Source organism: Corvus moneduloides, chromosome 3 (genome assembly GCF_009650955.1).
Source record: "Corvus moneduloides isolate bCorMon1 chromosome 3, bCorMon1.pri, whole genome shotgun sequence".
Classification (NCBI taxonomy): domain Eukaryota; kingdom Metazoa; phylum Chordata; class Aves; order Passeriformes; family Corvidae; genus Corvus; species Corvus moneduloides.
In genome coordinates, this window is record NC_045478.1 from 77,475,103 (window position 1) to 77,489,125 (window position 14,023).

Sequence of the window (14,023 nt, forward strand, 5' to 3'; positions counted from 1 at the left end):
TTGACTTTGCAAGCAATACTGTTAAAGGGAATTAGACTTTGCCTTGTCAAATATCAGTGGTCCACCACCTCTTTTTGATTCTGCAGTGTTGTGAGATGATCTTTGGAATATTCTCCAGTTTATGAATGTTAATATATATTCTATCAGTTTCTATTTTTTGTCTTTGTTTGGTTTTGGTTTTTAGTTTTATTGTTGGCTCTTTCAACTATAATAGTTGTCCTAATATTACCTGTACCTGCTGTCCTTGTCCTGGGAAATTTTCAGAGCTTCTTAAATGTAGTATAAACACTTTCTTATTAATAATTTCCAAAATTACCCATTAATTCTATTAAAGGTTACTGAGAATTAGAATTTCTTCAGATTGTCTCTGTACTTGTCTGTTGCCAAATTGGCTCTCACTTGCCTAGCAGTCCAGCTTTAAAAGTATTTGATGACCTAGCCAAGTTAAATCCTGAGGAGGTTTTTGTTGGAATGATCACCAAAACTAGATAATTCCTTTTCCATTTTAATCCCCACTTTGGTGGGTGATTCTTGTCACCGAGTTTGGTAAATTATTTAAACATTGGCAGGTAGCTAATCAAGTCCCCAATTATTGTCAGTGTAATTACTCTGACTCTACTTTTGTCTGTTGGCTTGCCAGCAACACGTCTTGCCAGCAGTCCCAGTGGATTGGGTTCCCTGCTGAGCTAATTGCATCTAAATTTGATGCTCCCATTACTCTGCCAAGTTCACCTCTAGCTGTAAATTGCTTTGTGACAGGCTTTGACAAGACAAAAGTATAAAGTCTATTCCCAGCTCATGGATGATGTTAAAAGTTAGTACAAAAAGACCATTTGAACCTGTTCCGAAGTGAGTCACCACGACATGTGATGGAGCCTGTCTTTCCTTGAGGTGGCAGAACACCTGCTTGCCCTGAGTCTTGGTGACTTGGGAAGACAAACACCATCACTCTGAACATCCTCCTTTCCTCCTTCTTCACCTAGGTTTATATGCCGAGTGCCGTATTGTAGGGAATGTCCCCCTGGTCAGTTGGGGTCAGCTGTCCTGGCTTTGTCTCTTCCCAGCTGCTTGTGCACCCCCAACATCCTCACTGATGGGGTGCTGTGAGAAGCAGAAAATGCCCTTGGTTGTGTGTTAAGGGCTGCCCAGAAATAGCTAAAACATCCCTGTGTTACCAACACCATTTCCAACACAAATGCAAAACATAGCTCAATACCAGGTACTATGAAGAAAATTAACTCTACCTGAACTAAAACCAGTACAGAGAGAAGAATTGCCCAGCTCTTAGCAAAAAGCACCTTTATTTTAGGTGCAGATTCTCCTTGCTGTGTGACACTTGGGCTTTCATTTGGAATCAATTATATATAAAATCCAACTTGCTCTATACCTTTAAAAAAATAATTATACCAGTTTGAGCCTTATCCTGCTTTCTTGGTCATGTATCTTTTAATTTACCTGTAAAGTTATTAAAATAATATCACTTTATGTAGGATAAAATTATATCCATGTATGTTTCATTACTATATGTGATTCAACCATACCAGTGCAATCATGCATTCATATTGCACTTTGCATGTTCTGTCTGAGCAGTTGATCCTCTGAACTCCTCACTATTTTTAGATGAGGCTCTGACACTGAAAACAGGCTTCTAAAAAGCTATGTTATAGCTAAAATCTAAAATGTTTTGCAGTACAGATAAAGACCTCAATTAAAGAAAAATTGCTTAGATTTTTTGTTTGAGAATAATTTTTTTTTGGGAATCATCAGGGCCAAAAGTTTAAAAAAGTATTTGCAGCAAACTAGTGGCTAACAAGTACTAAAAAAATAATTTAAGGTACCTGTCAGTATGGCTGCAGAGTGCTGGTGGTTTTGGCCCTGGGCAAAAGAGAGAATGTCAGATCAATGAGCTAACTTATTTGATTTACATTCTCATCCCAGAATAAGCTGCTTGAGTGTTATACAATAAGAAAGTCTATCTGAATGCCTTAGTGGTACTATATGTCTCTATCATAAATCCACTAATACTTTAGTACGTTCACTGGTGGAAAAATTCCCTGAAACCTTGAGGTTATTCCTCATAGGAAAGAGTAAACTTAAGAGTAGATTTTTTTTTTAGTGTTTCAAAAGGCTGTTTTAGAATGACAAAAAGTGTGTCACTAAAACATCTTTGTATTTCTCAGCAAGGTGACCCAAATCACACAATCCCCCCACTGTCTTGTAATAAGCTGCTGGATCTTAAAGATTTCTTAATGCTGCTTGTCAGGTTGTGCAGCTCTGCAGCTGAGCATGTTTTGAAATGGATGTGAAAAATATTATAGAGTCCTCTTTGGCATTCAGTGATTTCAGATGAGCTGCTCCCCCGGGCATAGTGCTGCTTGAACACAGAAATGAGCGGTGTGTCTGCTCTGAGAATGGTAATGAAGCCATGGATTTTTCTGAAAAGTACTCTTTACAAACTCAGTAGCATTTTCTTGATGGTTTCCAAGGGGCAGGAGGAAACCCCTGTGTTAAGCTTGGCCAGTTAAAATCCTTTCCTTTATTTGTGTAGGAGTTTCTAGCCCTTCTTTCACTGAACACTGGGCAGGACACGAGTGTTTTCAACAGAATGAGACTCAGAGGTGAGCGGGAACCATGCTGCCGCATGATGGCAGCAAAATCCTGCTCAGGAGTAGGAGTTTATGGAGGCCTTCAGGTGTTGGGACTGGCTTCTGTTCCATCCCCTGCCCTTCCGTAAGAAGAGCTAAAAGGAATGTTTTTAAGTATTTTGGAGATAACGCAACTGTGGATGCTGATAATGCATTAATTCCAATAAGGCTGCATCTTCTCAAAATGCATACTCTAGTTTATTAGGTAACACGTACTGTTTATTTTTAAAGTTTTTAGCACATTTATCTTTGCTTTGAAATGTAATAGGCTTTCAAATTAGCAGTTTACATGCTTACTAGCAAAATAAAAGTATCTGAATACTGGGAAGTAAGAGTGTACTGAATGAATCCCATTCTTAACATTTGAGTAAGAAAGCATTCGTCACTTCCTACCTTCATATTGACCACAGTGCCTTTGGGAACGTGCTTTACAAGGCCTTTCTGTCCATCTGAAGTAGCTGACTTAATATGTACCACTGCTTGTTTTGTAGTCTATTGCAACACTTCAGCAGTGATCTGTTATCTTTCCTGCCTGTTATGTCAGTGTATCACTACATCCAGCTTTCACATTCTGTAAAGTTAGATATTCTGCCTTATTGTTGTTAGCTGTGTTATTTTTACTAGTTAAAACAAATGCTAAAAATTGTCCCCAAATCCTGTAGTAAAATGTGTATAAATTCACATTTGTACAACTAGCAAAATATGAACAAGATTTAAGAGAGATTTCATCTTTACCTTGAGCTGCTATCAGATGTAAACACTGAAGAAAGTTAAGATGCACATTCTGAATTAATTTTACTCTTTATGAAACTGCTAATGGTCTTACCAAAAAAGTGAAGAGTCCTTCCTCTTTGAGTTTTTTTCTTTGTTTCCTGTGATTGAATTTGTCACATAATCACCCACTCCTAATGCAGCTATCACTGGCATTATTCAATCTTCTTACGTGCTCTGAGTTGCTTTTTAGTGTAAATCTTGTTGTTTGGTTATTTGGGAACTGTAAATCATCATTTTCTTGAAAGAAGCAATATCCACAGCTAGTGGCTTTAGTGTCAGTCTGGAACTGTGCAACACTCTGGTCAGATTGGTGCTGGCAGCTTTCTAGTGGAGACCTAATGAGCATCATCCGTTCGGATAGCTACATTTCAGCCACAAACTGACTGTTTTGAAAGACCACAAAGGTATGGGTGTTTCGAGTTCCTGCTGTGTTGTCAGCACTGGCTGGGTCTTGTGCAACCACATTGCTCAGGTCTCAGTTCAGCAAGTGCTTTTGGTTGCACCTCAGACCAGTACCCCAGAAGCGATTGCTTGTTGGACATGCAGGAGGAGACATTTCCAGCTCTGAGCTGCCCTCTGGCTCCTCACAGCCGTAGTTGCTTACCATCACGTAAATATCTTTCAGCTCTATTATTTGTTATTGCTATTGATATTTATTACACACTGTAAGCTATATAGTGACCCAGACAGCTGCCTTAGGCAGTCTAGTGAAATCTTTCTGGTTTTAAACATGTGAGGACCAAGAGGAAGGCGCTTCATTATTGCAACTGTTGTGATGGCTACAAGATTCCCTGATGCAGGTTAAAATGAAATGTAGCCAAAACCTGCAAATCAGCTTTATTAACAGGGAATTCTTTGTGGTGTGCCTGTATAATGAGCTTGCTTTGAGAGGGGTTCAGATCCAAGGCTAGCTAGTCCTAACAAAGGGGATGACTTAGGCTGGGTTATATTTGAATGGCTTGGGCCAAGTTGTCAGTGGTGTGAAGCAACAGGCTAAACAGAGAGGGAGAAAGACGATTTTTCCGGCACTATGTGGTTATACTAAAACAGTCTATGTGATGTATTATTGCTCTGCTACCTTATGCTTACCGAGTGTTCTTACAAAACGGGATTATGAGCCAGAAAAAAATTCCTGGTTTTATACCCAGTTGTCAGTAGAGGGTGCTATGTAGCTTTTGAATTTGATCTGCGTGGGTTGTATGTTTATCAAAGACATTTTTAGTTAATAATTTATTATTCGAAATTTAGTTCAATTATACCTTTGCTTACATTAGCAGTGCAGTTTACTGTGATAGATCTTGATAATATTAATTTGATTCTGCAAATGAACAGATTTTCTATTTAGCAAGATTCTGTGTTATATTGCGATCAGCGCCATTATAATGATTTTATGATTAGAGAGTGTTTGCTCCTATTTATATATGGTAATAAATTTATAGAATCTAGTTTATAGGCTTACAAAAACACAAACACCATCATCGCATTTCTTACTGGTGTTTGCTGTCAGTGTGATAGCAATGTCATCAGATGAGATGTACAGTTTCTAAGTAGCTGTGCAAGCAATTCGTCGTTGGGGGTAGCAAGTGAATGTCAGAAGGAGGTTGTGTGGAAAATAGGGATAAGGAAGACAAAAACAACAAACAGGAGCTGAAGGAAATGGAAGATGAGGAGACAATAAGAAGATACCGAGAGATGAGGCTGATGACTGCCAGATGACCGACTCTGATTTTGGAACTGTTGCTTTGCTAGCTCTGCCTTCCCATCCTCTCTGCTCTAATTGCCTTTTCAGGCTTATAAAGTTTCCAACTCTTTCCCACAGTCAGTGTCCTGGCTGCTTGTGGTCTCCTCTACCACTTGCTGATAGGCGGAGCTGTGAATTTTGTCTGTAAACACAGAACAGACTATGGGCGCTCTTGGCTTTTTGGTTAACTTCAAGTCTGGTGGGAGATGATTTGATTTCCTAAGTTGATTCTTGGAAGAAGTCTTATTAGTAAAAGATTTTTGATTTCTGAGAACGGATAGACTCCACTGGTACTCTGCTCCATCCGTCTGTCCTTCTGCCATTTCCATTTTTGGTGAATGTGGGATAAAAGATGTGGTCTGATCTCAAAATACTTTTGCCTTTTGTAGAAAGACAACTAAAGATGCAGAAATGTAGTGAAGATTGACTCTTCATTTAGGAAGGCATGAGCAACCACTGTTCTATTCCCCTGCTGTTTTGTTGAGTCACCTTTTGGGCAGGAATTCCCAGGCTAATGTTCCTGCATAGCCTGGGCTACATTTGCCTTTTTCCTGCTGTGAACAAGGAGACTCAGAGTTGCACCCACAATGACAAGAAATGGGACAGCTCATCCTCAGGAAACAAACAAAAAATCCCTTGCCTTCCTTCTGACTGGACAAGGTTGTTCTGTAGTCCATATCTGTGGGAATCTTACTCCTGGGAGACATTCCTCAAGGCTTCCTCCACTTTCTTCCTGCTTAAATCTTCTGGTTGTGATCCAGGATCTTGGATGAGTGCCCATCCCTTCTGTACTGTTTTGTTAATAACTGCTGACAAAGGAGATGATTCTTACAGAGAGCTGTCTTGTGGCTGGGACGTCAAGTGGGTTGTGTTGGGCCGTGTTCTCATTTGCTAGTACCGTCCAAAGGAAACATGACAGCTGTCCTGACTCTCTGGAGCAAATCATGCTGCTGTCTGTAGCACGAGGAGTGCGGAGTCCAGAGGAAGCCATTAGGGTCAGGAGCACGGGGTGCTCTCATTTCTGCTCAGCTGAGAGTTCTGCTGGAGTGGCAGATGCTGAATACCAGGTCTGGAATTCAAGCCTGATAGCAATCAAGGCTTTGAAAACATAAACTACCTGGCTCAGAAACCAGAGACAGGATGGCTCATCTGGTGACATCCTGAGGCTGATCGTGGTCCTGTTGGTCCAGGCAGAGGTAGCAAATCCTGGAGGGGAGGAGAGAGTGTGTGCATTTCAACCTGTTGGTGTGACACTTCAGCCCTTCTTTTAAGTAATCCAGACATTGAACTGTGTTCCAGAACAGTGCTAACCACTGCAGCTGAAGTTAACAGCCAGTTATGTGCAGGACAGCCACAATTTTAATGCTTTAACAAGGGTTACATGGCAGCCTTTGGGAATTGGCAACCAAAGGCGAGGCAAGTTGAGTTAACTAAAATTAATAAGGTGCCTCTGGGGCAAGTGTAGGGTATGCAAGAGGAGGATTTTAATCTTTGCACTGCCATAGGTTTCCTGGCTGACTGTAGGCATATTGCTCTAGTTTCTTCCTGCTTGTCTTTATGCAAAATAAGAGCAACAGATATTGACTACCTTGCATGAGCATGAGCACTTAGATGTTTTCACCTCATGTAGATACAAAAGTAGTAAGAGCCCAAGGCAGGTATCCAGAGGCAGTGGGCCAGTGAGCTTGGAGCAGAGCACCTGGTATATGAATCTCATTTGGAAAAGAATTAGAAAGAAGTATTCAAAATAAATCTCTTCCCCAAGTAACAATTACTTCATTTCAATAAAGTTCTCTCTGAAACCCAGTCAGTCATGTCATGGTAACACACCATTGCTGCAACCCAACAGGCTCTGCTGCTCTAAGTGGGGATTTTTGCAAGTGTTTAGATGCTGTAGCTTCAACACAAAGCAGTAAATGTGAGGAAAAGCAGTAAATAGTATCTTGCTCAGGGCCTTCCCAGGGTGAGTTTACACTCAGTACGGAGGGTATCTGAGCTAGCCTTATGTGAATTAGTTCATGTATTGTTGTTTTGCTAGGGCAGGAGGAAGTTCTTGTGGGCTGAATTCTCAGCAGGGTGAATCAGAACTCACCAAATTTAGTGCAGGTGAAACCAGACCAGCTTGGTACCTAAGTGAGCTTGTTGGAAGCTATTCCAGGATCTCTGCAGTATCTACTTTGCAGTTTTGCTCTGTAGATGTGCCTCTCTACACTTGAATTGTCAATGGACAGAAAAAGGCACTTCTGAAGTGTGATTCCTTGAGGGTGTTCATCTCAGGATGAGAAAAGCTGTGATACAGAAGTATCTGTTTCTCTGTGGTGGATGTAGTAAATCAAGTGTATCTGAATTTGGGTGTTAACTGCTTTGTGAGTCTATGCTATACTTCAGATATGAAGGTGGAAGGTTCCCAAGTCCTGTGAGCCAAACAGTAGTGTAATTACAGGCTTTCTCCTGTAATGTTTCACACATATTAGGAAAATATTGCTGCTTAAAACAATCTCTTTCCTTTCTGTCCTCTGTGCACAGTGAAATACAGTTCAGCTCCTCTAGTACTACCACTTCAGAGAGCCAAGAACCATCTTCTGGGGATCAAGCAGCGAGTGCGCTTCAGCAGCAGCTCCTACTGATGGTGGCCAGAAGGACCCTTTCAGAAAACCCACGGGTACATTGTAATATCTGAGTTTCTAGCATCTTGATGGACTGCTCAATAAACAAAAGCTGCAGGCTTGTTCCTGAGACAATTTTGTTGATTTTGCTATACTGCTTTTCCTGGTATTGCTCATGTGGGAGAAGATGTGTTTTATGTTGATGGATGCAACTCAGCTGTTTTCTACTGACACTGAGTAGTGTCCTAGGGGAGTATTTAAAGACTCCATCACTGAAAAAGTTCATCTTCTGTCTTCAATCGTATTTCATTTGGAAGAGGACACAGCTGTTAGGATTTTAGAGACACCACCAGATTTTAATAGCATGAAGTGTTTATTCCAGATTCATTGCTGTCATAAAACCTCATGTCTGGTTTCACTTTTCTGAATTGGGCAACCAGACCTGTGAATGTTTGCTGTGGAATGTTGAAGCCACCTCCTCATTGCAGCTAGTAAAAGAAAAAGGCCCTCAGACTTCAGTTTGTGTGGTGTTATGTGGACATGAATTTTACAGTGTTTGGGGTCTGCGACTTAGGGCTATAATCAGTTTTTACAATTCCTTTTGTAATACCTTTGACTTTCTGTCTGCTGTGGCAAATTCTAGTTTGATATTTGTGAATAACATTAAAATGACAGTTAATTGCCTTTCGTCTTAGATTTCCCTCAGGAACATAAAGCTAAAAGCAACTTGTATAAAGGAACTATTTTAAATTAAAAATCAGTAAATTGTCCCAAATACTGTCTTTTATATTTGGACAGTGTCTTCCATCCAAAGGCTTGGATGTTTTCCAGATATTTATAGTCTTGTAAACTGCCTGCAAATTAGAGAACAATTGTCATTTCTTCTTTCTCTTTTGGGAAGACTGCTCTCCTCAAGGTCACATAGCAAGTTTGTAGCCAGGCTAGGCAGTATTTTCAGAACTTCCCGATTTCTGAATTTTTTTTCTTAAACATGAAATTCTGAGCCTACATAAGTCAGGAAAAGTGTTACCATTGATTTTGATGAAGCTAGGGCTTCAGGCTGTCTCTAACACCATACAAATTTATGAAGTGAATTTTTATAAGCCCTCTTTTGATAGGAGAAACAGCTAGACTTGAGTGACTTGCTCAGGGCTAGTCAGAGAGTTTCCCAAATCCAGCTTGGAATCCATTCCCCAATCAAAAATCTGACTCCCACCCAAGCACTACAAGCTTCACGCAGAAGATTTCATCCAAAGGTTACAGTTCCTCAGGAGCCAAGATGTTCACTTATACACTCAGCTAAGATGTGTTGGGCTGTTCTGGGGACTCAGCGATCAAGTCCTTGGGTGTTTTAAGTGAACTCTCTGCCACTGTTTTGATTTTTTTGTCTAGTTATAGTGGGCAATCTACATTAGATGTGTGAAGTTAATGGCTGCAGTGGACTGAGTTTCGCTTTACTTTCTGTTGGGTAATAGGACCCAAGAGAAACAAAACTCTGCCAGTATTAGCAACTGTAATATTTTAAAACATGTTTTTTTCTTCAAAAATGCCCCAACCACATGTTTAAGTTACTTTTTAAAGTAGTAATAAAAGTATTAAAATTTGGACTCCATAAACCGCTTTCAGGTTTCAAAGTCAGTGTAGTGAAAGGAATGCAGTTGGTCTCATGGTTTTTAAATCACTCGGAACTGTTAATAAAGGAAAGAATGCCAAATAGCCCAGCATCCCCTTGCATGTCTCAATGCTCAGAAACATGAGGGATTGTCCTGCACTGCTAGCAGTTGAGCTCCCTGACCTGGCATGGCTGAACACTTTTAGTCAATTGGAGGCACGAGATAAAATGCCTAAACTTGAATTTCTTTCTCCAGAGTTTATGTTAGCCTGTTTCACCTCACGTTTGCCAGCAGACTGAGGATATCAGCGAGTTGTTTCCCAGCTGATGCACAGGAATATATTGTCATGTGTAAACTGTGTGTAAAATTCCTTTTCCTGGAAAGCGAAGATTAGAAATTATTCCAATATTCTGAGAGAAAATTTAACAGTTCCTTTGTGCAGGTGGACAGGTTGTTTAAAAAACTGTGGTTTGCTAACAGTTCTAATTTGATGATCAATTACTTCACACAGAAATCCCCTTCCCTGACTAGGAAAGTTTATCTAACATAAATAGCTCTAATGTAGACATTGCTTAGAGTTCCATAATAAGTATATTTGTTAATTATTTATCTTTGAGAGGGGGTGGGGAAAAGGCTGCCTAGGAGGAGGTTGAAAACCACTGGACTTCGCAGTGATTTCAAAATCTCAAATTCATCTTCTTGAAAGAAAAATAAGTAATTTCCCCCCCTCTGTAACATCAGTAATGGTATACCTTGGAAAGAAATCACTGCTTTGCAGAGGTGTTTTTCTTCTGTTGTTTAGCTTTGCAGGCTTGGCTAATGGTCTGTAGATAGTTGCAGGAGAGTTGTAGAGAAGTTAGAAAAGGCCTTAGAATCTGGCAAAAGCAAAATATTTCTTAAGGAAATATCCAAAATTCAAAAGGATGGATTTATGATTATGATAGTAAGATTAGAGACTCTTTAATTAGTGCTGTTTATGCTATTTGTGCTTCTTTGCAATTTTTTTCCTCCTCTTGCTGTTCTTGAGGCACATCTGATGTGGTATTCAAAGCATCTCAGGAAAGATAAATAAAGCTGTGTTCTGGAAGAAAAGTTGATAAGTCACACCTCTAGGCCTTAAGGCCTACTTTTAAATTTTTTTTTTAATTTGAAAACAAGGTTTTGTCCTGTCATGTTTTTGTGTTGTGCTGTAATTAGCCTGATACATGGGAAAATCTTCAAAAAGAAACTTTAGACAAATACTGGATCTGGACTAAAAAATAATTACTTTTTAAATGAATATTTAGTATTAATTTCTAAGCATATCATCACTGTTGAGCTCCACAATTAATATAGTTTCTGTCCATCTGCAATAATTAAGCTGGTGTGATATTTTTGTTTCTGTTTAAAATTAAGAAAATAAATTCGCTAACATGCTGCCACTACTCCTTTAAGCAAAAAAAAAAAAACAAAAAAAAAAACAAACAAACAAAAAAAAACCCCAAAAACCTGATACTTCCTGTAAATTTGGCCTTTTCAGCACCTGTTTTGCTGGCAGCTGTATGTGAGTGTGCGAGAGTTTTGTGTATTTGTGGTTTGTTTTTATAGCAGCCCAGCCAGGACCCTGAGGATTCTTCATGTTCCTCAGCGCAACGGAAGCTGAACAGGCAGTTTTACAGATTTGTTATATTCCCTGGCAAGTGGATTAAAGTCTGGTATGATCGTCTTACCTTGTTGGCATTGTTGGACAGGTAAGCTTTTTTTTTTTAAAGCTGCTCTATGTAGTGTTACAGTGGGTGGCTCCACATGTCCCTAAAGCAATGCTGACCACTAGAGAAAGAAAAAGTGAGAACTGTATAAGTGTCTTACATTCAGGTTGAGTAGATAGATGTGTTTTTGCTTTAAGTTGAAATTCAGGCTTAGTTTCAGTGGTTCTTGCTACCCTTTGTCTTCAAGTAGAGACTTTGATTCATGTGAGTACCAGGCTTGTAGACTAGTCTGTAATTTGATTCACAGATGTTATAGACCCAATGATTTCTGATGAGAAAATCAGAAGTGGAAGGGTCCCAGGTATTCCAATCTCTAAGAAAAGAAAATAATTTCTAGAATGGTATCCAGGTGGAGATTTTTCAGCTGCTGCCTCTGTTCCAGTTCAAGTTTATTGTCTCTACTTCTGGTGATGGTGCTGGGCCATATATGTTAACATGGTCTCCACAGCAGAAATTTCAGATGGCAGTTTAACCTGCTGCAGAAATCAGGCTACATGTCAGGGAGCTTTAAGTCCAGAGCAGATATTTACTTATCAGTGGTGTTTCAATTGCATGGAAATCTTTTCTGCTGATAAGCTCTTTTGTTACAGCCTGAACACTAACGTTGTTTTTTATCTCAGCTTCCACATTCTAACAGAACAGATAAAACAAATAAAACATCAGATGACAAATTTGGTCTTCAATCCAATTCGTTGCTGTCAGATGTTTATATTTTTCATTAATGGAATGCCTTATTTCCTTATTTAAAAGTGTTTGGGTATTTGATTTTATTTGTAGTTGTTCATGTGTTGGGTTTTTTTTATTTTGTTTGTTTGTGCTTTAATAAGCATGCACTTTTCTACCTTCAAATCATCTCCATTGTGGAATTCTAACTGGGAGGTGAGATGGGAAGAGATATTAGATTTCAGTGCATATGACTTTTTTTCCTATATATTTTAGCTATCGTTTTGGATAAGGTTTTTGGCATGGGGATGAAATACCGTTGAACACGGAAATGCAGTAAATTCTGATGGGTGCAGCACTGACAGTTCATACCAACTACAAATGCACCTGCCTTGTTCTAATGACTCTATAAATATTTGTACTTCTCCAACACTTTTATTCACATAGGACAGAAGATGTAAAGGAGAATGTATTTGCTGTCCTTCTAGTAGTTCTTGTTTCACTTCTTGGATTCCTGACTCTGAACCAAGGCTTCTGTAAAGACATTTGGGTTCTATTGTTCTGTCTCGTAATGGCCAGCTGCCAGTATTCTCTCCTCAAGGTAGGACTCAAGATCATAGCCCATTGCTGAATTATCTTCTAACTTCTATGAAGACAAAATCTTTCAAGCAAGCATCTTTTTTTCTGTTTTGTTTTTAGAGTGTTCAGCCTGATCCTGCTTCACCAATACATGTAAGTCTCAGTCAGTAAAACAAGTCTTTCTCCTTTATTATCACTTGTGTACTGTGAAACAGCTGGCTGTTCAGTGAAACACAGATATTAGCCATTTGCTGTTCTAGCTGATTTATGAAAAAGAAAAAGACATCTCTGATTTCAAGACTTTGTACTAGGTTTAATTATTTTTAAGCTATTTGAGTTTATCACTGCTATTAGAAAAGTGCTGTTTCTTTAAGTTAATATGTGCAGTAAAAAATTCATCTGAACTATCTTGCTAATGTTCAATACTGTGACATCACACAAACCTTTTCATTGCTTTCCTTTAGAAACAGGAGAGAAAATAGCAGAAGTTCCAGATTAGCAGCTCGGTCATTGCTCAGGGATTTTTTTTCCTGTTTTTGATTTTTTGTTTTTTGGGGGTTTTTTTGAGATTGAGGACTGATCTTCTCATTTTTTAAATCTGCTACTGAAGATTTATTTATTAAAAATATTAGCTCATCAAATGACACAGGTGTTTTCCCTTCGTTACAATATGGCCATTGTTTCTGTGCTTGTGTCCTGAAGAAATGGCCAAATCTTTGGGCGAATGATGTGAGGATCCTTGCTGATTGCTTTTTTCTATTGGATACATCTAAGAAATTGAACTCTGATGGTGCCAACCACCTTGCAAAGAATCAGTTCTTTACACAAGTCTGTCCTTGTTATAGGACTGTTCTGGGGGCATCATCCTACGACTGCAACCTTACCCATTCCACCTGTCACGGTGTCTCAGCATTTTTGACTTGCACATCTTGGAAGACATTTCAGTGGCCATAATGCCTCTTCCTTTCTTTTACACTGCATGCTAGTTGCTTGTATTTCTTATTTAGTTCTTTGAATATTTTTGAGGATAACCTCTCTTCCCTCAGGTTTCAAAAATGACATGTTAAAAACTTCAGGTCTGCTGGATCAGTTCCCTTTGGCAGGGAGCAATTATTTTTGTCAGCTTAGAGGCTAGAAATACAGGCTGAAATTGAAATTGCTGTTATTTATATATGTATGCTACACACTTCACTAGATGGATTTCAGAAGATTCTCAGTTTCTTTTCCATGTGCCAATTATTACGGGGTGAAGTTATGGTGGTTTTAGTTACAATGCATTCACAGGAAATACCTGTCTGCATAAAAAGTAGAGAAAGGTAATAAACAGCAACTTACACATTGTAGGGTAATATTTTCAAAACATTAAAGGAATATTCCAACCTCAGTAAAAAGTTGGGGGGGGGGTCTTGTGACTAATATAATTAGTCAGCTCAACTGGCATCTGTCTAGATAAAATAATGTGAACTGTCATCAAATAGTTTGCACTTAATCAGACATTAGTAATGTTAGTGTTTGTTTAAAGTGGGTGGCAAGCAGTTGAATCAAAACTTCATTTTAAACCTATCCTGCCCATATATTTTTATAGTATTAAACACAAGGTAGTGTTTAAACAGAACATTTTTTTTTGTGCAGGATCCAGGTCTGAGTTTCAGGT

General features: G+C 39.0%; 1 protein-coding gene across 4 annotated transcripts in view; it reads left to right on the forward strand.

Annotated features, from left to right (window-relative positions):
- PCNX2 (pecanex 2) overlaps nt 1-14,023 on the forward strand; it is a 150,712-nt gene that overhangs the window by 27,215 nt on the left and 109,474 nt on the right. For all 4 annotated transcript variants that reach the window (XR_004238804.1, XM_032102299.1, XM_032102301.1 and 1 more), the window contains 4 exons: nt 7,687-7,822; nt 10,967-11,109; nt 12,238-12,391; nt 12,490-12,522. Coding sequence is in view for 3 of the 4 variants with exons in the window: in XM_032102299.1 (XP_031958190.1) it covers nt 7,687-7,822; nt 10,967-11,109; nt 12,238-12,391; nt 12,490-12,522 (466 nt within the window). In the remaining variant the exon portion in view is untranslated. The remainder of the gene's footprint in view (nt 1-7,686; nt 7,823-10,966; nt 11,110-12,237; nt 12,392-12,489; nt 12,523-14,023) is intronic.